Consider the following 24,075-nt stretch of genomic DNA (forward strand, 5'->3'; position numbering starts at 1 on the left):
CCTGCACTCTTTGTTCCTAGTCCAAATGATTTCAAAATTCAGTTTTTATACTCCATAACAAAAGAAAAGAAAAGAAAAGAAAAGAGACTATATGTTTTTTAAAAACAAAATTACGCAAGTATGTCAGGGTTGTTAAGATCATGACATACCTGATCGTGTGAATCTCCTAAATACGAAAAGATAAATATAACTCTCCAAAAATACTTGAAACATATTACATTTGTGTTTAACCCAGTTGCCATTTAACTCCACTGTTATCATGTAATGTTTGAATTATCTCAACATCAGTGACCCATAACCCATATAGGGGTGCTAAACGGGTCCTGTTCACAGGTTGGCGGATTCAACCCGACCCGAACCCAAAAATTTTACACAATCCCGAACCTGGCCCGAAATTTCGTAGGTTGACCCGAACACGACTTGTTCAACCCAAATTTTTTTTTATTTTTTGAAATTAATATATTAAAAAAAATTTACTTAAAAAACACAAATGTATATAATAATATCATATTTAAAGTATAAAATGTATGTTAATTTCTCTTTTTAAGTTATAATCATGGCATAAAATACACACCCCATTTGATTTATGACGTAAAATATGTAAAAAAAAATATAATATAGTATAAATGTGTTAAACGGGTCCAACCCGCCAACCCGACCAGGTTAGCCCGAACCCTACCCATTAACCTAAACGGGTTCGCGGGTTCAAGCTAAAACTACCCGAACCCGTTTAGACTAAATCTAAACCCGTGAATTTTGTGTTAGGTTCGTGTCGGGTTTTCGGGTCGTCTCAGAAATTCACACCCCTAAACCCAAGTGACCCGTTCAACCAGCTGCCCCATGAGCCTTTTTGACTCGTAAACAATCCCGATTAACACAACACTTTCAATCGGTACAAAGTTCAGGACGTCGTTAAAACATATAAACAAATTATACTGAAACTTCCGCCTACCGCAATGATGAGATCTACAAATACACTTAAAAATCTCTTTGATATTGTGAAAAATAGTATTGTTAAGCAAAGAACCATATGTTGAAATGATGTTAATGGCTACTGAAGAACTCTACTATGATATGCACTCAAAGAATAGAATATGCATGAATGAGATATATATTAAAGATCTTACAATGTCGCAATAACCTTGGTTATGGAGTGTATAAGAGTGCTGCACTTCCTTAATCAGATCCTAAAGTCGATTCCTTTTGATAACTCGGAAATGGTTGTTGACCTAATTGTATAAGCTTAATAAGTAACTTGTTGTCATGATATCAACTTTCACCTTCGTTCGTTCGAGATTGAAGATGTGCATCGAGTTTCGAAACAGCTTTAGGTCCAAAAAACCTGGTTAATTCATCCTGTCCAACCAACATAAATCATAAATAACATACATGCGGTATAACTTGATCCAATGCTACTATACTTAAAAAAACCGTATATGGAGAGTGGCATAAACCTTTATTGAATCATTCTCAGCTGTAAGCTTCCCACATTCCTCAGAAAGCCTCTGTAGTTCATCTCTGAGTGAGTGGTTCTCGTTGTTTTGCGTCTCTACTCTTGCCTGTAGCTCTTCACACTCAGCCTGGATAAAACAAGGTATGTTATCAAAATACTGCCAAATAGATTATATATAAATTTATTAAAACTTTCTTTTTTTTTTAAATTATTTCAGTCATTATTATAGGATTAGGATCAAATACAAAGGATCCTAATTGTAAGAAGTGTAAGAAGGATTTATAGAGTGACAAGTGTCCAATAACCTAAAACTAAACCCACTACACAAAAAAACTCCACTACAAAAAAAAAAACAAAAAAAAAAAAACCTTAAACATCCACCACCACCAAAAACCTAACACCCCCCCCCCCACCACCACATCACCCACCCTAAAAAAAAAATAATAATAATAATAATAATAATAATAATTTTTTTTTTTTTTTTTTGGCCGAGGGGGTGGGGGTTTAGGTTTTTGGGTGAGGGTGGGTGTGGGTGTTTAGTTTTTTTTAGTTTTTTTTTAGGTTTTTGGGGGGTGGGGGGGGTTTGGTTTTTGGGTTGGGGGGGGGGGTTTAGGTTTTTGGGTGGTGGTGGGGTGGGGTGGGGGTGGGTGTTTAGGTTTTTGGTGGTGATGTAGTGGGTTTAGTTTTAGGTCATTGGACACTTGTCACTCTATAAATCCTTCTTACACTTCTTACAATTAGAAGCCTTTGTAGAATAACTTGACCCAGTTATATTATATTAAACAAAAGAGTAAGAGTTAAATGAAATTGTAAAACGACAGCGTTCCACTTTTATTTTAAAAATTTATCATCCGGTCTAATTAGTTGAAGGCCAAAACAGAAGATGATGATGCTCTCTCCTCCTCCTCCCTTCTATCCTCGTTCTTTGAGTTTGTCTTTCCGACCAAACCCACACAACCACCGTCTTCATGTACTCACACAACCAGACTCCGGGTGTTCGCCGTTCATGCCCAACCATGTGGCAGTGATAATGGATGGAAACAGGAGATGGGCTCGCTCCCGCGGGTTGATGCCTGAAGCCGGTTACTTGGCCGGTTCTCGCTCATTGAAGCTGTTTGTGAACCTCTGTTGTAACTGGGGAATCCGAATTGTTACCGTCTTCGCATTCTCATCCGATAACTGGTTAAGACCCAAGGTAAGTTGTCTCCTTTTCATCCTGATAATTTTGTAAGTTTAAAGTGGCTAGAATGATTGTTTTGCTGTAGGCTGAAGTTGATTTCTTAATGAGGCTGCTTGAAAGTGCTCTAAAAGATGAAATTGCCTATATGTTGAGGTATATAACATTTTGTTTGCAATCACATTACCTATGAAATACAAGTTTAAGTAATTCTGCATTATATGTACATAGGGAAGATATCAAACTTTCTGTCATCGGTGACTCGTCTAAGGTTCCAAAATCCTTAAAAGAATTCATTACATACGCTGAAACCACAACGGAGAACAATTCGCGGCTCAATCTTGTTATAGCCATTAATTATAGCGGAAAGAATGATATCGTCCAAGCCTGTCAAAGCATCGCTCGAAAAGTCAAAGATGGTCTCGTTGACCCTGAAGAAATCAACGAGTTTATGATTGAAAATTGTTAAAATGTAACAAGTTTACATTTATTATTTTCTCTTTTTAATTCATACAGTTATGTTCACTTTATTGGGCTCGTTGATGTTATTGTTGGGCTTGTGTTGTGGGCCTGTTGTTCAACTGACTATGTCGGTTGTTGGTTTTGGGCTCAAAGTTGTTACAACTAATTCTGTTTCCAAGTTTGTATTTTGTACATTGTTCAGGGGTGTATGTGGAAGATTTCAGGGACTTATGTGTAACATTGCTAGATATTTTATATAAAAGGCTGGTTATTGTTGATCTAGGGTTTCCAGATCATTCTGTTCACTCTCTCACATCTCGCTTTCCTGTTCGTTTGTTCCTCTGGATTCGTGTTGAAGATCTGGAGCTTGTTGAAGATCTGCTGTTGATCTTCTTTTAGTTGTTTGTTGTATAGTTAGATCCTGTGGATCTTCATCTGTTTTGGTTGTATCGTTTCATATGATCAACTGATTTATCATCAGTTGATCTATTGTTCTTGTATTGTTCATCGATCTTACATTTTGTAAGATCAAGGGTGGTTGGGTGTTTTTCTGGGTTGGTAAATAATAAAAGTTTTATGTCACCGTTTTATCACTATTTCTGGTGTTATTGTTGTTGATTGTTTTGCATAAAACTGTTAATACCATTTTTACATGGTATCAGAGCTTCATCGCTCCTGATCTGTTATTTCCGCTGATCGATTCTGATTTTTTGTTTGGTGTTTGTGTTTAGGTTATTCCCTGGTGTTCTAGGGTTTGGATCGGCTTGATCTTGGGCATATTTGTTCCGATCTGTTTTCTGAAACCCTATCTTAGGGTTTCTTGGCTTGTGTGAGGGTTTGTTTGCTGCTGGTGTTCATACTGTGTTGGTCTCTAAAACTCTTGAAAGTTTTAGGGCAAACTGACCTGTGTGACACTTGGTCTTCTGGACATCAGGTTTAGTAGTTCTTGAAAACTACGAATCTGATATATATTCAAGGATTTGCACCCTCTGTAAGATCGTTCTATCCTATTTTTTTTTCTGTTGTTGGATAGTTGAAGTCGGGGTAGTGAGGACCGGCACATATTTGTTTTGTCTTGGTTTGTTTTTGGTTGATTTTTGTTAGCTGTTGGTTTACTATTAGGGTTCGGCTCCTGAGTAAAGGCTTGTCCAGGCACCTTGAGTGATGAACCTGGAATCTGGTCCCTGACTCAGCTTCGCCTGTGTCTTTGGTTGTTTGGTTCTTTGTGTGTGTTTTTGTTGATTACCTGTTGTTGTCTGTTTGTATATTTGGTGTCTTTTGTTGCTTGTCAATATGCCTGCTGAAACTGCTCCTAGTACTTCTCAGACGTTGATTAGTAAATTGGATATAGGAGATCCGTTGTACTTACATCCTAGTGATTCCAGTAGTTTAACTATTGTTAGCATTAAACTTAAAGGAACTGAGAATTATGCTGTGTGGTCTAGTGCCATGAAATTGGCTTTAGAAGCTAAAAACAAGTATGGATTTATAGATGGTAAGGTTGAAAAATCTAAAGATGATGAAATTTTGGCAGCCCAATGGGATAGATGCAATTCTGTAGTACTTACTTGGTTATTAAATTCTGTTTCAGAAGAATTGTTTCTTGGTCAAGTTTTTTCTAAACTTGCTTCTGAAGTTTGGACTGATTTAAAAGAATCCTTTGATAAAATTGATGGGTCAGTTGTCTATGATTTGTATAAAAAGATAAACTGTATTTCACAAAATGGTAGTACAGTTGCAGAATATTATAACAGGTTGACAACAATGTGGAAGCAGTTTGATGCAATGCTTCAACTGCCTTCATGTTCTTGTCAAGCTGCTAAGGATTACAATGATTTTTCAGCTCTTATAAAGTTAATGCAGTTTCTCATGGGGCTTGATGATGTGTATCAGCCTGTGAGAACTAATATTTTGACAAGAGAATCATTTCCCTCAGTAAAAGTGGCCTTCTCTATTGTATCTAGAGAAGAGTCACACAGGCTTTCTAGTAATGGTTCTAAAAGTCAGAATGTGTCATTTGTCTCTAAGGCTAGCCAAAGTTTTGAGAGTAAGAAAAGATCAAATAGAGGACCTAACAATCTTAAATGTTCTCACTGCAATATGTTAGGTCATACTATAGACAGATGTTTTGAGATTATTGGTTATCCTTCAGGGTTTAGAAGAAGAAATAATAATAATACTAATAATAACTCTTCTAATAGAGTTAATTCCACTAGTGTTAATAATAGTAATAATAAGTCTAATTCTTCTGTTGGTAAATCTGCTGCTTCTTCTGTGTCTGGATTGCCATTTACTTCTGAGCAGATTACCAAGCTGTTAAATCTTGTTGGTGAAAGTTCTCAGTCAGAGTCACAAAATCCTAATATAGGAGGTGAGTGCTTTAATGTGTCTAATTTTGTGAGTTGTTCAAGTTCCAATGTGTTTAACAATAGTTATGTATGGATTGTTGACTCAGGGGCGAGTCAACATATGGTTAATTCTGATAAACATTTGATAAATAGTGTTGATGTTTCTGAATTTAACATTACTGTTAGTCATCCTAATGGTACAAAGGTTAAAGTGTTGAAAATTGGTAACCTTAAACTAACTGAAGGTGTTGTTTTACAAGATGTGTTCTATGTTCCAGACTATTGTGTGAACTTGTTGTCTGTCTACAAGTTAGCTAGGGATAATTGTGTATCTGTTGTGTTTAATGAGGAGTGTTGTTTACTTCAGGATTCCAAGTCAAAGAAAGTCCTGATGAGTGGTAGACAAGATAGTGGTCTGTATGTTGTAGGAAATAATGGTAATTTTTCTCATGCTTGTTTCAATAGTTCTGTGAAGTCTGTCACATGGCATTCTAGGTTAGGGCACCCCTCTGAACAAGTCTTGGCTGTGTTAAAACAACATCTTAAATTGAATTCAAGTGATCATCGTCCTTGTGATATTTGTCATAGGGCAAAACAAGTTAGGGTCCCATTTCCTTTAAGTGAGCATAAAACCAAATGTGTAGGTGACTTAGTACATCTGGACTTGTGGGGTCCATACAAAGTCACAAGTTATGAAGGTTTTAAGTATTTTTTGACAATTGTTGATGATTTTTCCAGGTCTGTATGGTGCTATTTTATGGCAAGTAAAACTGAAGTTTTTGAGAATTTAAAAGGGTTTTATGAATTGATTTTAACTCAGTTTAAAAAAAGAATTAAAGTGTTCCGGAGTGATAATGGGACTGAGTTTGTAAATAATAACATGAATATGTTTTGTAAAAATAATGGTATTTTACATCAAACCACATGTTCCTATACACCACAGCAAAATGGTGTGGTGGAAAGGAAACATAGGCATCTCTTAAACACAGCTAGGGCGTTGATGTTTCAGAGTGGTGTTCCTTTAAAGTTTTGGCCAGATTGTGTTCTAACTGCTGTATACCTGATTAACAGGTTACCCTCGTATGTGTTGAATAGTAGGAGTCCTTTTGAGGTTATGTTTGGATTTAAACCCTCTTTGTCTCATCTAAGGAACTTTGGATGTTTGTGTTTCAGTACTGTGTTAAATGAACCTGATAAGTTTGCATTTCATGCAGACAAGTGTGTTTTTCTTGGTTATTCTAACATAAAAAAAGGGTATAAAGTGTGGAGTTTAGATAATAAGAAAATTTATTTTTCTAGAGATGTGAAATTTTATGAGAATATATACCCTTTTAAACTTAAAACAATTGATAATCAAGAACAAGTATTTGAATTGAACTTGAATCATTTAAATTTTTTTGATAACACAATATCTGAAGTTCCTAACATGCCCAATGATGAAGAGGGTACAAGTGGTGCACATGATCCTGTTAGTGATGATCAGCAACCACTGTCACCCTCTACATCAGCCCCTGTTTCTGGAGTTGAGCCTGGACAACACACAGAACAGGCTGGCAGTAGTGGTGTTGGTAACAGTGGTAGGGTAGAGGACACTTCAGGATCGCATGGTGACATTGTCCAATCTGAGGGCACACCATATGTTAGACGTTCTTCTAGAAGTGTTAATTTGCCTAAAAGATTTGATGAGTATGTTGTAGAGGGCAAAGTGAAGTATGGTATAGAAAAGTCTGTGAATTATTCTAGTTTGTCGGTTGATAATTTTTGTTTTGTGTCAAACTTGAATAAAACTTGTGAACCTGCATGTTTTACTGATGCAATAAAAGATCCTAGGTGGGTAGATGCAATGAATAAGGAAATGGAGGCATTATATAGAAATGGTACTTGGGTTTTGGTAGATTTGCCAAAGGACAGAAAAGCCATAGGTTGCAAGTGGATTTACAAAATTAAATACAAATCTAATGGTGAGGTTGAGAGGTTTAAGGCCAGATTAGTGGCCAAAGGTTATAGTCAACGGGAAGGGATTGATTTCGGAGAAACTTTCTCTCCTGTGGTAAAAATGGTCACTATTAGATGTGTATTAAGTATGGCTGTTAAGAATAATTGGCAAATGTATCAATTGGACATTAATAATGCATTTCTCTATGGTTCAATTACAGAAGATGTGTATATGAAGTTACCTCCTGGATACTTTCCTGAAAATGAAACTAGGGTTTGCAAGTTGGTTAAATCTTTGTATGGGCTGAAACAAGCCCCTCGGAAGTGGAATGAAAAATTGAATGAAACCTTATTTAAAATGGGTTTTGTGCAGAGTTTGTGTGATCATTCTATGTATATTCTGTCTGCTAAGTCAGTGTTTGTTGTGCTATTAGTATATGTTGATGACATAATTGTCACTGGAAATTCTGATGTTGAGATTGTTAAAATTAAAAAGCAATTAAGTGACAGTTTTCAGATTAAAGATTTAGGTGTGTTAAAGTATTTCCTAGGTATTGAGGTGATGTATGTTGATGATGGTATATGTTTGAATCAGCGTAAATATTGCCTTGAGTTACTTAGTGAATTTGGATATCTTGGTGTTAAACCAGTTAACACACCCATAGAACAAAGTCATATTGTTGCTAATAAATTGAGTTTAAATCAAAGTGTTGTTAAAGATGTCACGAATTTTCAGAAATTGATTGGTAAGCTTATATATCTGTCCATAACCAGACCGGATATAAGTTATGCCGTTCAATTTCTTAGTCAGTTTATGCATTCCCCTCAAGAGTGTCATTTGCAAATTGCACTTAGACTGTTAAAATACTTGAAGATGTCTCCAGGTAAAGGAATTTTGTTTAGAAAGGAAAATGATTTGGTTTTAAAGGGGTTTGTGGATTCTGACTGGGCCAAATGTTTGGCCACTCGAAAGTCTGTTACTGGTTATGGGATTTTCTTAGGTAGTTCACTTATATCTTGGAAATCGAAAAAAACAAAGTGTTGTTGCTAGATCAACTGCAGAAGCAGAATATAGGGCTATGTGTTCTGCATCTTGTGAAGTGATATGGGTTTTAAATGTGTTAAAAGAGTTAGGTGTTGATTGTAAATTGCCTGTTCAGTTATTTTGTGATAGTCAATCTGCCATCTCTATTGCTTTTAACCCTGTGTTTCATGAACGGACAAAACATTTTGAGATTGATTTGCATTTTTTGAGAGAAAAAATTGCAAATGGTGTTATTATTCCTGAAAAGGTTATGTCTGAAGATCAGTTGGCTGATCTGTTTACCAAAGGGTTAAACAGTTTGCAGCATGATAGTTTGTGTAGTAAGTTGGGAATGTTGGACTTGTTTGCTGGTTAAACTGTATGAATGAAGGGGGGATGTTAAAATGTAACAAGTTTACATTTATTATTTTCTCTTTTTAATTCATACAGTTATGTTCACTTTATTGGGCTCGTTGATGTTATTGTTGGGCTTGTGTTGTGGGCCTGTTGTTCAACTGACTATGTCGGTTGTTGGTTTTGGGCTCAAAGTTGTTACAACTAATTCTGTTTCCAAGTTTGTATTTTGTACATTGTTCAGGGGTGTATGTGGAAGATTTCAGGGACTTATGTGTAACATTGCTAGATATTTTATATAAAAGGCTGGTTATTGTTGATCTAGGGTTTCCAGATCATTCTGTTCACTCTCTCACATCTCGCTTTCCTGTTCGTTTGTTCCTCTGGATTCGTGTTGAAGATCTGGAGCTTGTTGAAGATCTGCTGTTGATCTTCTTTTAGTTGTTTGTTGTATAGTTAGATCCTGTGGATCTTCATCTGTTTTGGTTGTATCGTTTCATATGATCAACTGATTTATCATCAGTTGATCTATTGTTCTTGTATTGTTCATCGATCTTACATTTTGTAAGATCAAGGGTGGTTGGGTGTTTTTCTGGGTTGGTAAATAATAAAAGTTTTATGTCACCGTTTTATCACTATTTCTGGTGTTATTGTTGTTGATTGTTTTGCATAAAACTGTTAATACCATTACATTTATTATTTTCTCTTTTTAATTCATACAGTTATGTTCACTTTATTGGGCTCGTTGATGTTATTGTTGGGCTTGTGTTGTGGGCCTGTTGTTCAACTGACTATGTCGGTTGTTGGTTTTGGGCTCAAAGTTGTTACAACTAATTCTGTTTCCAAGTTTGTATTTTGTACATTGTTCAGGGGTGTATGTGGAAGATTTCAGGGACTTATGTGTAACATTGCTAGATATTTTATATAAAAGGCTGGTTATTGTTGATCTAGGGTTTCCAGATCATTCTGTTCACTCTCTCACATCTCGCTTTCCTGTTCGTTTGTTCCTCTGGATTCGTGTTGAAGATCTGGAGCTTGTTGAAGATCTGCTGTTGATCTTCTTTTAGTTGTTTGTTGTATAGTTAGATCCTGTGGATCTTCATCTGTTTTGGTTGTATCGTTTCATATGATCAACTGATTTATCATCAGTTGATCTATTGTTCTTGTATTGTTCATCGATCTTACATTTTGTAAGATCAAGGGTGGTTGGGTGTTTTTCTGGGTTAGTAAATAATAAAAGTTTTATGTCACCGTTTTATCACTATTTCTGGTGTTATTGTTGTTGATTGTTTTGCATAAAACTGTTAATACCATTTTTACAAAAATGAACTTGGTACACACCCTGACCACCCTCACCCTGATCTTCTTATTCGGACCAGCGGTGAGGTTAGGGTCAGTAACTTCTTTCTATGGCAATTGGCGTATACTGAATTATATTTCACGGAATCGCTTTGGCCGGATTTTGGAGAAGACGAATTTTTACATGCTTTGCGGGCCTTTCAACACAGACTAAGACGATATGGTAGATGACAAGAGACTTGTATATCTTTCACTCATAATTGTCACTGGTTAAATTGTCAGTATAGATCATTATCGACGAGTAAGTCATAGTTTAATAGGTGAATTGTATTTGATCTCAAACTACTCAATTTGAAACAGAGCATCAAGAGAATAACTGGCACAAAAGAATAAAAAGAGGAATAATAAATTTGATCTTGTCATGGTCAGAAAAATTGGTTAGATTAACAGACACTTAACAGTTGGAGAGCTTTATGCCAATTATAAAATAACATTACTGTAATTATAAACTGTCACTTGAAAGTTGAAACCATTAGATAGACCTAAACTAGAAAATAAATTACAAATACCAATTGTCAAACCCTCATATAATTCAATCATCATCTTCATCTTCGTCATCGTCCGCTTCATCATCCTCCTAGTCATTAGCAACAAATTTAAATTTCATTACACCGTATGATTATATATGACCCGCTTGCGATATGTGCATATAATGTATATGTGTGTGGGCGCTCGGGGGGCAAAAGTGAAAATGCACTATTTTTGACGTTATTTTACTAATTTCATGAAAATAACGTTAAAGAGGGGGATGGTTAATCATGCATCATCTGGTGGCGTTGATAGCCGAAAGACAAGGGAGTACATGCGCTAATCGGCCTTTGTCTTAATTGCTGAGTGTTATGTGCCTTATGTCCAAGGCTTGATGCAAAACTACTATTGAGCCGGGGGTCTCACTGGAAGCAATCTCTCTATTCCTACGGGGTAGAGGTAAGGCTGTCTACATCTTACCCTCCTCAAACCCTACCTTATCTTTGCTATTGTTGAGATTTACTGAGTATGATGATGATGAAACCATATAATTGTACTAAATAAATTAGAGTTCAGTTTCACTATAACTTGTAGCAACAAGAACTACGAATCCGCCTAGTCACCCGATATGCATATGCAAAGTATATGATCAGATTTCAAATTCGGAGGAAGTATGAAAATGTGAAGTATACTACCTGCCCGCTTTCCTCGTCTACTTCAGATTTTGACTTATCTGATTCTTCTTCAACATCATCCGCTTCACTCTCCTGTTTATCAGTTATACATACAAAATTACAATCCATCAGACAATGCAAAAAAAAGGCGTTTAATATGCTTTAGGGGGTGTTTGGGATTGCTTATTTTTGTGACTTATTAGCTTATTGACTTTTTGAAAAGTTAAAAGGTGTTTGACATGCTTGGTTTCAAAATGCGTTTAGCGATCCGGTGCGTTTTGACCTCAAAACCCGATGCGTGATGCGCAATGCGCGAAGCACACGTATCAAGTATGTGAGGTGTTCTTTATTTAAAAATACTAAAAAATATTTATAGCTAATATTTTAACTCATGAACCTTTAAACACTAAACTATAATATATTCTCATCATCTATTGTCAGATTTGTTCAATTAAAGATCTAGTTTATTCGAATACCGATCAACAGCTATAATCATAACTAATATGATTACAAATCTTTCATTATATTAGCAAATAAGATAACTTGTGTTAATAAAATGGTTTAAAAGGTTTTATGCAATAAAAATCATTTAGGATGACTTTCAAACTGTTTTCCCTTTTTAGCTATTTTTTAATTTTTCTTGTTTGACACAAACGAGAGAAAACATAAATTGCCATATCTAGGCCAACAATGTAAAGAAAATGCACAAAGTTATTCACCTGTTTTTTATTGTATGCTTTCATAAGTTTTTCATACTCGGTCTTCCTTTTTGCAGCTTTGGCTTCATAAGGTGCTTTTTCCTGCCAATAATATCATCATTTTCACACACAAAAACTCCGTCTACACAAAATATTCAGGACATTGATCCATATGAAATAAATTGAGCTCACTTACGGCTGCACTCATGGACTTCCACTTCTCTCCGCCAGCTTTCCCAACCTATTAGAGTAACGAACGCATGAATATAACGAAAAATTGCATGATAAAATGCAAAATAAAGAGCTTAATGTCACACAAGTACTTACAGCTGACACAGCCTTGTTGTTAGGATTTTCTTTCTTAAATGTTATCCTAAACTCCTCACTGAAAAAGAACATGACAATAATCAGCAACAATATTTATTTGAGAATCAATATAACTTAAATTTTTAAGTTCCATACATACAGGAAAACAAAAAAAGCACTTGGAGGTCTCTTGGGCTTGTTGGGATCTTTAGCTGCCTTAGTCTTCTTGCCTTTGCTCGCTGCCGCCTTTTTCTTACCTACTTTTCTGAAAGATTAATAATTTTATCATCAAAATAAAACTCAAAACATAGCAATATCCTAGATTACTAGGGTGTTCTAACACCAAACAAGCGAATTAAGGGTCAATCTCCAAAACTTCAGATTAATTTTTAGTATGAACCATATACCATATCAGTGGCGGATCTAGAAAAAACCTAAAGGGGCAACGTTTCTATTAAAAAGGGCAACGAAATCGAAAAAACGTCAAAATTTTCCAAAATTTACACTAATTTTACACTACCGCCCGAGCGTCAAGGGGCAACGGGGGTTGCCCCTTGTTCTATGCTAGGTCCGCTCCTGTACCATATACCAAACAAGCGGAACGGCTTGCGAGTTGCTCGAGATCGGCTCGAGAAAAAGCTCAAAACAAGCTGAGCCTGAGCCGAGCTTTAGCCTAAAATAAAGCTCGTTTATCTATCAACTATCAAGCTCGAGCCTTGCATGTGCAGCTCGTCAGGCTCATCGAGCCTTAGTGTAATATTTGTTTTTACTGATATTTCATAATGTTTACCCCTTATTTAAAGTTGTCTAGCAAACAAGCCGAACCGAGCTTATTTAAAGATGTTTACGAGCCGAGCCAGAACCTAAAAATAAGCTTGTTTAGCAAACGAGCCCGAACCCGAGTATCACTTATCAAGCTTGCGGGCCTAAACGAGTCTATTATTTATATTATTTTATTTCAATATATTAATTAATAGATAATAAACGAGCGGAGCCCAAGGCAAGCTCGAGCTTTGAAAACAAAGCTCGAACCGAGCCGATCTCAAGCTCGAGCTCTCATAAGTTTGGCTCGGCTCGGCTCGTTTGCACCCCTAAAAGAACTCTCAGGACCAGCTCAACCTTTTTGGGACCTAAAACAAAATTTTAATTCGGAGCACTTTTCATAAAAAAATGTTTGTTGCTTAGGCCAGGGGTTGTGGCCTCACGCCACCCCGCCAACTCAGCAAAAATAGCGCCCGTTGGCGCCCTCCCCCACCCCTGCACGTTACCAAGGGGGCGCTACCCCTTGTCCGCCAGCCCACTAACGGGCGTGAATGGGTGCATCTGGTGGGCCCCATGCCTCTTAACCAATCAGATTTTGTTTATTTTTTATTTCTTTTTTAATATTTAATTAGGTGGGGGTGATAGTGGGGCTTTATCCCACACATCATTGTTAAAGGGGGCGCCATTTTTATCTCAAAATCTACATGGCGCTTACGTGGCGTGATAAATTTAAACCACACCCCCAGCCTTAGGATCCCAACACGTGAAAATATGTGACGTTTTTTGTATACCATTTCTGAAAGGTACATATCACACAATTCTAACAGAAAATTAGCGAGACTGAAAGCCGTGGAAATTATGATCTGAGAGTAAGAATTATATGCAAAATGATCGTAGTCAAACGCAATAATATTAGGGGCCCTTAAATTGTGAATAATTTCAAACCAAAATTATCAACTTGTATATAATGTATAATAAAGTAAATGAAACATCAAAACAGACAATAAAATGATAAATAAACCTGTCATCAACAGGCTTCAAGGTGTCTCTTTTTGCAGCACCTTTACCCCTTGCACCCTTCATATCTACAATACAGTCACAAATCCAAACAAAAACATATAATAAGCTTGGATTGCTGATGCATTTTAATAAGTCAAAGCATAATAAAACAAATGAAACAGCACCCAAAACATCTCGAATTGCGAAACAGGAAGGAAAAAGATATCGTCTACATTAATTTACAAACCTGAACTGAATAGGGATCTTGGGGATGAAATGAAAAAGTAACGAAACAAAATATCGTGAATAATGGGTAAACAGATCTGAAGAAGAAGAAGAAGATACCTGATCGGTGAGCAGAATAACGATTAACGAGTGATGAACACAACACTGGAATCAAATAATGAGTGACGGGGCCAGCCTGTTGACCATCATTTCAAATTCCTTTTGTTTTCTTTTTGTGTCTATAGATATTTTAATTTTTTATTTCTTTCTTTTCGTGTCTATAGATATTTTAAGGAGTTAAATGTTTGGTCGGTCAGTCTGGTTTGCAAATATTGCAGACTTGGTCCTAGTGGTTTACTAATTACAGAGTTGGTTCCATTAGTTGCAAATTTTGCACTCGGGTGATCCTTATCACTAACCAATGTTAATTTTCTCAGTTAAATATATGCGAAATGACTAGATTGCCCCTAAATAAAAAATAAAGATGGTCCACCCTCATCTTCTTCCTCTCCCCTCCCTCTCTCTAAAACCCACCTCCGCCACCACCTTCAACCCACCACCACCAAGATTCTGCCAAGGACAGTCGATGTCTTTTCTGCAGCTTCTTGCCTATCAAAATAGCATCTTCTAGAATAGCGAACGACTTGGCTATGAGTTAGCAAAATGGCTAGGTGTCCGAACTCCACAAGTTATTACACCTTCAACTTTATTTTCACCAGATTTTCTATCCCTGCAAATGGTTAAAAGTCAAAGAAGCTGTAGAAAAAGCAAAAGAGGCTGCAGTTTCTGATGGAGATGAAATTGGTGAAGTTACTTGCTCAGAACTTCTAGAAGCCCTTCAGCTCAGCCGATGCCTTCATCAATAATCACTTTACAAACAACAATTAAAACAAATTCCAATTCCATAAAGGTCCAATCAAACAAATCAAATCCAAACTTAAACCAACAAACACAAATCCGCACCAAAAAACATAACAAATTCATCTGAAATCACATTAATAATCGATCTACACAGCTAGGGCACAAAACGACTGACCTGTGACTTGGAAGCTCCGACGATTGTTGCAGTATCGGCGGAGGCTGATAACGGAGGAGATACGGTGGCGGACGAGTACCGGCGGAAAGGACAAGCTTGCAACCCTTAACTTCATGTGTAGCCTCTAAGCTTTTACCATTTGCTAACTCTACGATGTGCTTGGTGTTCAAAAGTGTTGGAGTACGCTTAAGCATCTGACTAACTATTAAGGACACGTAGCTAGTATCGGCACCCGAATCAAATAAAACAGTAACAAAGAAATCATCCAGAAGAAACTTACCCATCACAACGTTGGGATCGTTCCTTGCTTCACCCTGACCAATCGCGAACACCCGACCTTGGGCACCATTGCCATTATTGTTACCTCCGTTGTTGCCCCCGTTGTTGTTTCCATTATGGTTCCCGTTTCTTTGGTTGTTGTTCTGATTTTGGTTCAGCTGGGGGCAGTTCCTTTTAAAGTGGCCTTCAGCGCCACACTGAAAGCATCCCTTGTTGCCCTGCTGTTGTTGCTGATGGTGGTTCTGTGGAGCTTGTTGTTGTTGTTGGCGATTCTGATTCGCAGGATGTGGGCTCCTGCAATCCTTAGCTTCATGACCCAGCTTGTGACATCTCTGACAACGACCCTTATTGCATTGCCCGCTGTGGTGCAAATTACATCAGTTGCACTTTGGGTGATTTCCCTTGTACCCACCCTGACCTTGATTCCCAGATGACTGCTGACTGGGGCTCCTGTACTCGTCTGTCTTTCATTGCTGGGATTGAGCTGAAGCAGGACCCTTGCCCAAATTTCCATCCCACTTGCGCTTATTGTCATTCGGAGCATCAGAAGTAGTAGCGCTAATACGTTCGGGCAACCTGTTCTGCTCAACTGCCTGATCAGTGAGACGATGAGCCAACTTGACGATTTGCTGAATGGTTCCAAGATTAGCTGAGGTTACGTGGCTTTGAATTTCTGGCACCAAGCCCTTAAGGTACAGCTCAATGCGCTTGATGGGAGGATCCACCATAGTAGGGCACAAGATGGCTAGCTCATTAGACCTCTTCGTGTATGCCTCGATCTCAGACCCCGTCATCTTCAAATTGAAAAATTCCACCTCCAGCTTGTGGATGTCGTCACGACTGCAGTACTCTTCTTTGATCAGTTCCTTGAAACCGTTCCATGGGGTGGCATTAGCAACCGCCAACCCAAGCAGTTGAACCTGTGCCTTCCACCAGGTTAATGCAGCACCTTCGAGTGTTCCAGTAGCATACTTCACCCTACGATCTTCAGGGCATTCATACATCTCGAAAACATACTCAAGCTTCTCGAACCAGTGAAGAAGACCTACAGCTCCTTCTGTGCCGCTGAAAGTGCAAGGTCGGCAATCCATGAAGGTTTTGAATATGCACACAGGAGGCTGAGCATGTTAACCTGTTGCACGAGAATAAAAGACAAGGTTAGGCACGAGGGTTGGTTTGCGAAGGTAGGTTCTAAACGTCCTAAGATGGGTTGATATGGCAGGTTATACCTCCTGCAGGAACAGCTGCGAGTGCCTCAGCAACTCGTTCGTTGATCAAAGCCGTCAGCTGGGCTTGAGTTAGGTTGATACGTCCTCCGCGTCCGCTCATGATCTTCACAATGAAGCCACGTAAGTGAGGAAAGTGTCGCGAAAGTGCGTAAGTGTGGGACGACAGTAGAGAGTAAGCACACAAGGTTCAAATAGCAATTATCATGTTAACTAATGCACAAGGTAAACTATCTAACTGACAATATAACATAGATCATACCACCTATTGTGTCGAGTCTTGCACGTGGAGCGAAGCGTCGTTGTGGATCGTTGAGCACTGTACCGGTTATAGTCTGGTTTTATCAAAAAGCTTTCCCCTTTTTAAAACCAAGTTCACTATAACCAATGGCTCTGATACCAATCTGTCACACCCCCAAAATCGACCATGCGGAGTACCACCGCTTGGAGGCGTGACGTGATGAGGATCGAGCCACCAAGCATACTGAACAACGTATTTAAGTAAATAAAGCCAACCACAATACGATTGGTGACCAAAAGCTAGTTAACCAAGTTTTAAATTAAACAGCGGAAGCATAAACGTAAAGTCCAAAACATAAGTCCATAGTTTATAAGTTAAAGTTCAAAACGCAAGTTTAATAAGTCCATAAAGATTTAAATATTAAGCACGGAACATAACAGTCCATACACCACAACGACTCCTTCCTCGTGCAAGTTCCAAGCATTTAGCGACCTGTAAGGCATGTAACAATGAGTCAACAACAAAGTTGAGTGAGTTCACGTTTGGTTGTTTAGTTTTAAGTTGTTTTCTGAAAACGTGGTTTGACTTTCGTTGGCGTAATTGCCGTGGGGGTTACCCCGTAGTTGAAAGTAAAATTAACCAGTTCATTCATTATTACCCAAACCATATCCATGATTAGTGGGGGCTTCCCCATGTGAACCACTAGACCGTAAGATATCGACTACTACGCAAGTAAGTAGTGCCCTAAATCAGTGTCTATCATCACTGATGGTTTGCCATAGTCCATTAGTACACGCCCGTCCGACTGGCACGGTGTGAGGTTTGTTAAACCTAATAGCGCTATTAACTAATGACCCGCTCGCCATTGGCCTCGGCGATTAAGTCGATATAAAAAATGAGGGACTTATGATAGAGTTTTGTCTAGTAGGTTTTAAGGTTGTTGTCCTACCCAAGGAGGACGAACGTACGTAGTTCTACCCAAGGAGAATACGCAGGATTAATATTGGCATCCTACCCATGGAGGATGGCCGTACATAACCTACCCAAGGAGGATATGTAGATTCAGTTTTAAATTCTTTAACCCATTCACAAACCACTGGGAATCCCATGCCTTAGAAAGTGTGTGAACTCACATCGGTTTGCTCGGTTAGATTCTCAAATATAGCTAACAGTCAAAGTCGGTCAATCACGTCCTAATATGATTACCAGTTATTCATTTAGTGGTTCTCAAATAGAGCACAAAGTTCCTACACGTATCTATCACATAACATGCATTACTTTAACGGTTTATGCCCATATAAGCTCCCCATCTATTCCCGCTCACAAATAAACATACGACATTGCACATAACGCTTTTATTGACACATAACATGTTAGATCATTCACAGATAGCATACTCGACATTTAGACACACAAATTACTACTTATGTCATTTCAACTTAAATATCCAAAACTGGGCTGTTTTCGAGCATTTTAATAAAATAGTTATCTTATTTTAAAAATTCCCAACTTTTTACAGAAGGTGCTAAACGATCCAAATATTATTGTGTAAAAATCTCGGGATCCGATTCATTACCAATATTTTACTAAAAATCATTTTCCGGACTGCACTCAGATTTATCTTTTTCTGACTGCAGTCCACGGAATAATTCATTAAAAATTCATTGTAAGTCGGATTGACGAAATTCTAGTGGGACAATTACTACGACATCAGTGTCCATCTACAGTACCAATTTCATGATCTAATCCTACCCAGGTTTCAAGTTATGACTGAAAATATAACAACCATTTACTGCTCTAAAAACTCAGCTTTAGCTGTTGTTACGAATCGACACTTTAAAAATAGTAAACGGAGTCCAAAAATTATGATTCCAGTACCATTAGAACCGTATTTCATAGTACATAAATCTAAACTTTAGAAAATACATTTTTTGTTAAGTTATGGTCTGGTTACAGCCAACTGAAGTTGGCTGTAAAAACCAACCAGCTTTCTGTTTCAGCTTTTAGCTTTCTAACTTGTGTTCGATTGATTCCGTTAACATGTTTAGTGATCACAACAACTTCAAACATCAATATTAACAAGCAAAACCATCAAAAAATCAACAAGAATCATAACAACACAAGATCTACATGATTTACACACATATCTTCTCTTTATCCATCTTTTATTCCATATGTTCAAGACTTTAGTGCAAGTTCTTTAGTGTTTCATAATTTTAATCATTAAATAACCTATTAACCACTTAAATAACATGAAGAATGAATGGATCTAAGTTCTTACCACTAGCTCAAGGCTAGGGAAGTTCGAGTGAAGAAATGTGGTGGTTAATAGCGAATGGAGAAGGTCCTTCAACTTCCGAGAGCACCAAGCTTCGTTGTATGACCCGTAGCACCTTTGTATGTATGAGGAATGGCTAGAATGGAAGTTGATGGTGGAGGTATGGTGGAGGAGGTGGCTGCCGTGAGTGATGGAAGGGAAGAGGAGAGAGTTTTGTTGTTGTGGTGAGTTGGTGAAATGAAGGTCCAAGACTTAGAGACTTATTTATAAACCACTTTCCCTAATGTCCAATATGTAATGTGTTCCATATCCTCCAACATGTACCATTTACATAATCAAAAGAAATGTGGGGATGTCCCCTATATCCATAACCGGTTCGAATGAGGGGGGGGGGTATGGGTTGGTTTTCAATGATCTAGTTACTTGTTAGTTATGTTTCAAATGTCTAGTTAGTTTATCAAGGTGTGTTATGTAATATAAGGTGTGTTAGGGTGTTCGGGAATCCTAACTAGCTCAAAAAAGTAGAAACAATGCGTTTGGCAATATTTTTATTTTCCGGGTAAAGTCCGGTTGTTCGGTTTGACATTGTTCCGTTAAAGTGCTTAATTAATCCGTAAAGTGTCATACATGTATATTTTTGTAACGTTTTTAATTTTCAACACTCAGGAAAGCATAACGGACTATTTAGAAATTTTTCTGTACACTACTAGTATGTTAACAAGTACATGTAAGTATAACATAATAATCAGAGAGCAGTTAAGTAATTTCACACAGTTGTCAAACACTTTAATTATCAATAATAAATTGTACGGAATACATGGGATTTTGAGGGTTGTCACATTCTCCCCCTGTTAAGAGAATTTCGTCCCGAAATTTAGCACGCGGTTATTGAGGAAGCTAGTTAAGTTGCGTTGGTTTCCTGGTTTTCCTGGGGTGTCACATCATCCCCCCGTTGATTTGGAATTTCGTCCCAAAATTCTGCAGTAGCTTCAGGCTCAGTAGTGGTTGCACTTTTCTTAAAAAGCTGGGGATACTTGAGTTTCATTTGGTCTTCTCGTTCCCAGGTGTACTCTGGGCCACGACGGGAATTCCAACGAACTCGGACGAGAGGTATTCTGGTGTGCTTGAGAATCTTAACGTCTTGATTCGTAATCTCTATTGGTTCCTCGACAAATCGCATCTGTTCGTCGATAGTGAGCTCCTTGAGAGGAACTATGAGGGTCTCATCTGACAGACACTTCTTTAGATTTGACACGTGGAAAACATTGTGAACTTCGCTGAATTCTTCAGGTAGATTCAACCTGTAGGCCACTTTCCGATTTTCTCAATGATCTCAAACGGTCCGACATAGCGCGGATTGAGCTTGCCTCATTTGCCAAAACGAACTACACCTTTCCAAGGTGAGACTTTGAGTAGCACTCGATCCCCGACCTGGAACTCGAGTGGCTTTCTTCGCTTATCAGCATAGCTTTTCTGACGGTCACGGGCTGCCGCCATTCGTTGTCGTATCTGAGCAATCTTCTCGGTTGTATCCACTACAAGTTCTGGACCAGTGACTTGACTGTCACCAACTTCTGCCCAACAGAGAGGTAATCGGCACTTCCGTCCATACAATGCCTCGAACGGAGCGACCTGGATGTTGGTGTGGTAGCTTTTGTTATATGAGAACTCCACTAACGGGAGATGCTTTTCCCATCCGTTACCAAAATCGATTACACATGCCCTAAGCATGTCTTCAAGGGTCTGGATGGTGCGTTCAGATTGCCCATCCGTCTGTGGGTGATAAACGGTGCTCATATCTAAACGTGAGCCAAAGGACTTGTGCATAGCTTGCCACAGTTCAGAGGTAAAACGCGCGTCACGATCAGAAATGATGGAGGTTGGCACTCCGTGCCTTGATAGCACTTCCTTTAGGTAGATGTCTGCTAGGGTAGAAAACTTATCCGTTTCCTTGATAGGCAGAAAGTGTGCAGACTTGGTCAGTCGATCCACGATCACCCAAATGGTATCATTTCCGCGTTGGGATCTAGGTAGGCCAGTAACGAAATCCATGGAAATTTGCTCCCATTTCCATTTCGGAATCTCTGGTTGTTGGAGTGGGCCTGATGGTTTCTGGTATTCAACCTTGACCCTAGCACAAGTTAAACATTCGCTGACGTAGGTTGCTATGCTGGCTTTCATACCAGGCCACCAATACATAGTCTTGAGATCGTGGTACATCTTATCCGAACCAGGATGTACCGAATAACGAGACTTATGTGCTTCATCCATCACAAGCTCGCGTAGGTCTCCATAAAGTGGAACCCAGATGCGTCCGTTAACATAGTAGGCGCCGTTTTCCTTTCGTTCCAGCCGTTGCCTCGATCCTTGTAAGCACTCAGCCCTGATGTTTTCTGCTTTCAATGCTTCAACCTGAGCATCGCGAATCTGAGCGGGAAGGTTGGATTGGATGGTAAGCTGTGAAGCACGTACACACTTGAGTATAGTATCCTTTCGACTGAGAGCGTCGGCCACAACATTGGCTTTGCCCGGATGATACTTGATCGCGCATTCGTAATCATTCAAGAGTTCGACCCATCGGCGTTGACGCAGGTTTAACTCCTTTTGCTTGAAGATATGCTCGAGACTCCTGTGATCGGTGTAAATGGTGCACTTGGTACTGTACAGGTAATGTCTCCATATCTTAAGAGCGAAAAAATCTTCTGTGCCTTCGGGCAATGAGAGGATAGGTGCGCTACAAAGTCTATCTTTCAAGTGTTGAAATGCGGACTCCTGTGCGTCACCCCAACGATAAGTGACACCTTTCTGAGTCAGTGAAGTGAGAGGTTGCACAATCTTTGAGAAATCCTTGATGAATCTTCTGTAGTATCCTGCCAAACCCAAGAATTGGCAGATTTCTGTTGGTGTACGGGGTGCAGGCCAGTTCTTGATCGAGTCAACCTTGGATGGATCAACATGAATTCCATCCTTGTTTACCACATGGCCTAGAAAGTGGACTTCGCGAAGCCAAAAGTCACATTTTGCTGGTGCAGTTGTCTGTCGACTACATCTTTGTTCGAGTCTTAGTGTAGGGCTGATTGTACAGTGCACGGAAATCAAGAAAAGATGTTTTAGTGTTGATTTCGCTCATAATGACACCTGGTCATATGAGCGAAATCATCAACAACTTGATTTCGCTTATAGGGTCAATTAGTGTGATTTCGCTTTTATGTATAATGTCTGATTTCGCTCTTATGGACTCTGTGTCATAATGAGCGAAATCCCAAGCCTATAAATAGGTATCATGAGCGAAATCACATAGTGGCAGTTCATGTGTGTAACGACGAAGCCCTGCCAAATTGTCTCCAGTGCTTGTACATTGTCATCGGATCAATAAAAGAGATAGTAAATTGTATATCCTGTGTTATACAAGCTAAACAAAGACTGAATCAATGAATTCCGCCTCTGATTCAGTCTGAGCACTCTTCTGATCGACTCATTAGGTCGTCTCGCGATCCTACAATGGCTAGCTCATTAGACCTCTTCGTGTATGCCTCGATCTCAGACCCCGTCATCTTCAAATTGAAAAATTCCACCTCCAGCTTGTGGATGTCGTCACGACTGCAGTACTCTTCTTTGATCAGTTCCTTGAAACCGTTCCATGGGGTGGCATTAGCAACCACCAACCCAAGAAGTTGAACCTGTTCCTTCCACCAGGTTAATGCAGCACCTTCGAGTGTTCCAGTAGCATACTTCACCCTACGATCTTCAGGGCATTCACACATCTCGAAAACATACTCAAGCTTCTCGAACCAGTGAAGAAGACCTACAGCTCCTTCTGTGCCGCTGAAAGTGTTAGGTCGGCAATCCATGAAGATTTTGAATGTGCACACACGAGGCTGAGCATGTTGACCTGTTGCGCGAGAATAAAAGACAAGGTTAGGCATGAGGGTTGGTTTGCGAAGGTAGGTTCTAAACGTCCTAAGATGGGTTGATATGGCAGGTTATACCTCCTGCAGGAACAGCTGCGAGTGGCTCAGCAACTCGTTCGTTGATCAAAGCCGTCAGCTGGGCTTGAGTTAGGTTGATACGTCCTCCGCGTCCGCTCATGATCTTCACAATGAAGCCACGCAAGTGAGGAAAGTGTCGCGAAAGTGCGTAAGTGTGGGACGACAGTAGAGAGTAAGCACACAAGGTTCAAATAGAAATTATCACGTTAACTAATGCACAGTGTAAACTATCTAACTGACAATATAACATAGATCATACCACCTATTGTGTCGAGTCTTGCACGTGGAGCGAAGCGTCGTTGTGGATCGTTGAGCACTGTACCGGTTATAGTCTGGTTTTATCAAAAAGCTTTCCCCTTTTTAAAACCAAGTTCACTATAACCAATGGCTCTGATACCAATGTGTCACACCCCCAAAATCCACCATGCGGAGTACCACCGCTTGGAGGCGGGACGTGACCAGGATCGAGCCACCAATCATACAGAACAACGTATTTAAGTAAATAAAGCTAACCACAATACGATTGGTGACCAAAAGCTAGTTAACCAAGTTTTAAATTAAACAGCGGAAGCATAAACGTAAAGTCCAAAACATAAGTCCATAGTTTATAAGTTAAAGTTCAAAACGCAAGTTTAATAAGTCCATAAGGATTTAAATATTAAGCACGGAACATAACAGTCCGTACACCACAACGACTCCTTCCTCGTGCAAGCTCCAAGCATTTAGTGACCTGTAAGGCATGTAACAACGAGTCAACAACAAAGTTGAGTGAGTTCACGTTT

General features: G+C 38.9%; 2 protein-coding genes and 1 long non-coding RNA gene across 4 annotated transcripts; 1 reads left to right on the plus strand and 2 right to left on the minus strand.

Annotated features, from left to right (window-relative positions):
* Positions 1 to 1,126: 1,126 nt before the first annotated feature.
* Positions 1,127 to 1,602, minus strand: LOC110864407. The gene is made up of 2 exons (XR_002549823.2): positions 1,455 to 1,602; positions 1,127 to 1,356 (listed from the first exon to the last, which is right to left on the minus strand). It is a non-coding gene; the product is annotated as an uncharacterized LOC110864407 (long non-coding RNA).
* A 673-nt stretch (positions 1,603 to 2,275) lies between these two features.
* On the plus strand, positions 2,276 to 10,469 carry LOC110864414 (dehydrodolichyl diphosphate synthase 2). Its single transcript, XM_022113473.2, has 4 exons — positions 2,276 to 2,648; positions 2,719 to 2,786; positions 2,862 to 3,091; positions 10,078 to 10,469. The coding sequence occupies exons 1-4, from the start codon at positions 2,337 to 2,339 to the stop codon at positions 10,281 to 10,283; spliced, it is 816 nt and encodes a 271-aa protein (XP_021969165.1). The 5' UTR covers positions 2,276 to 2,336; the 3' UTR covers positions 10,284 to 10,469.
* A 5-nt stretch (positions 10,470 to 10,474) lies between these two features.
* LOC110864424 (high mobility group B protein 1) lies at positions 10,475 to 14,504 on the minus strand. Of its 2 annotated transcripts, none has more exons than XM_022113484.2 (8): positions 14,365 to 14,504; positions 14,042 to 14,105; positions 12,419 to 12,523; positions 12,280 to 12,337; positions 12,149 to 12,193; positions 11,974 to 12,054; positions 11,276 to 11,347; positions 10,475 to 10,689 (listed from the first exon to the last, which is right to left on the minus strand). In XM_022113484.2, exons 2-8 carry the CDS (start codon positions 14,101 to 14,103, stop codon positions 10,645 to 10,647), a joined length of 468 nt encoding a protein of 155 aa, XP_021969176.1. In that variant the 5' UTR covers positions 14,104 to 14,105; positions 14,365 to 14,504; the 3' UTR covers positions 10,475 to 10,644. The 2 variants fall into 2 exon arrangements, with proteins under 2 accessions (XP_021969176.1, XP_021969185.1); XM_022113493.2 differs by lacking the exon at positions 14,365 to 14,504 and adding an exon at positions 14,267 to 14,358.
* Positions 14,505 to 24,075: the final 9,571 nt, after the last annotated feature.

The sequence above is a fragment of the Helianthus annuus genome, chromosome 1 (assembly GCF_002127325.2).
Source record: "Helianthus annuus cultivar XRQ/B chromosome 1, HanXRQr2.0-SUNRISE, whole genome shotgun sequence".
Lineage (NCBI taxonomy): Eukaryota > Viridiplantae > Streptophyta > Magnoliopsida > Asterales > Asteraceae > Helianthus > Helianthus annuus.

Coding starts and splice junctions, on each gene's coding strand:
- LOC110864424 (XM_022113484.2), bottom strand. CDS start 14,103: ATGAAGGGTGCAAGGGGTAAAGGTGCTGCAAAAAGAGACACCTTGAAG. Junction 12,194..12,279: donor ACAACAAGGCTGTGTCAGCT/GTAAGTACTTGT, acceptor TTACTCTAATAG/GTTGGGAAAGCTGGCGGAGA. Junction 12,055..12,148: donor GGAAGTCCATGAGTGCAGCC/GTAAGTGAGCTC, acceptor TATTATTGGCAG/GAAAAAGCACCTTATGAAGC.
- LOC110864414 (XM_022113473.2), top strand. CDS start 2,337: ATGATGATGCTCTCTCCTCCTCCTCCCTTCTATCCTCGTTCTTTGAGT. Junction 2,649..2,718: donor ATAACTGGTTAAGACCCAAG/GTAAGTTGTCTC, acceptor GTTTTGCTGTAG/GCTGAAGTTGATTTCTTAAT. Junction 3,092..10,077: donor CAACGAGTTTATGATTGAAA/ATTGTTAAAATG, acceptor ATTTTTACAAAA/ATGAACTTGGTACACACCCT.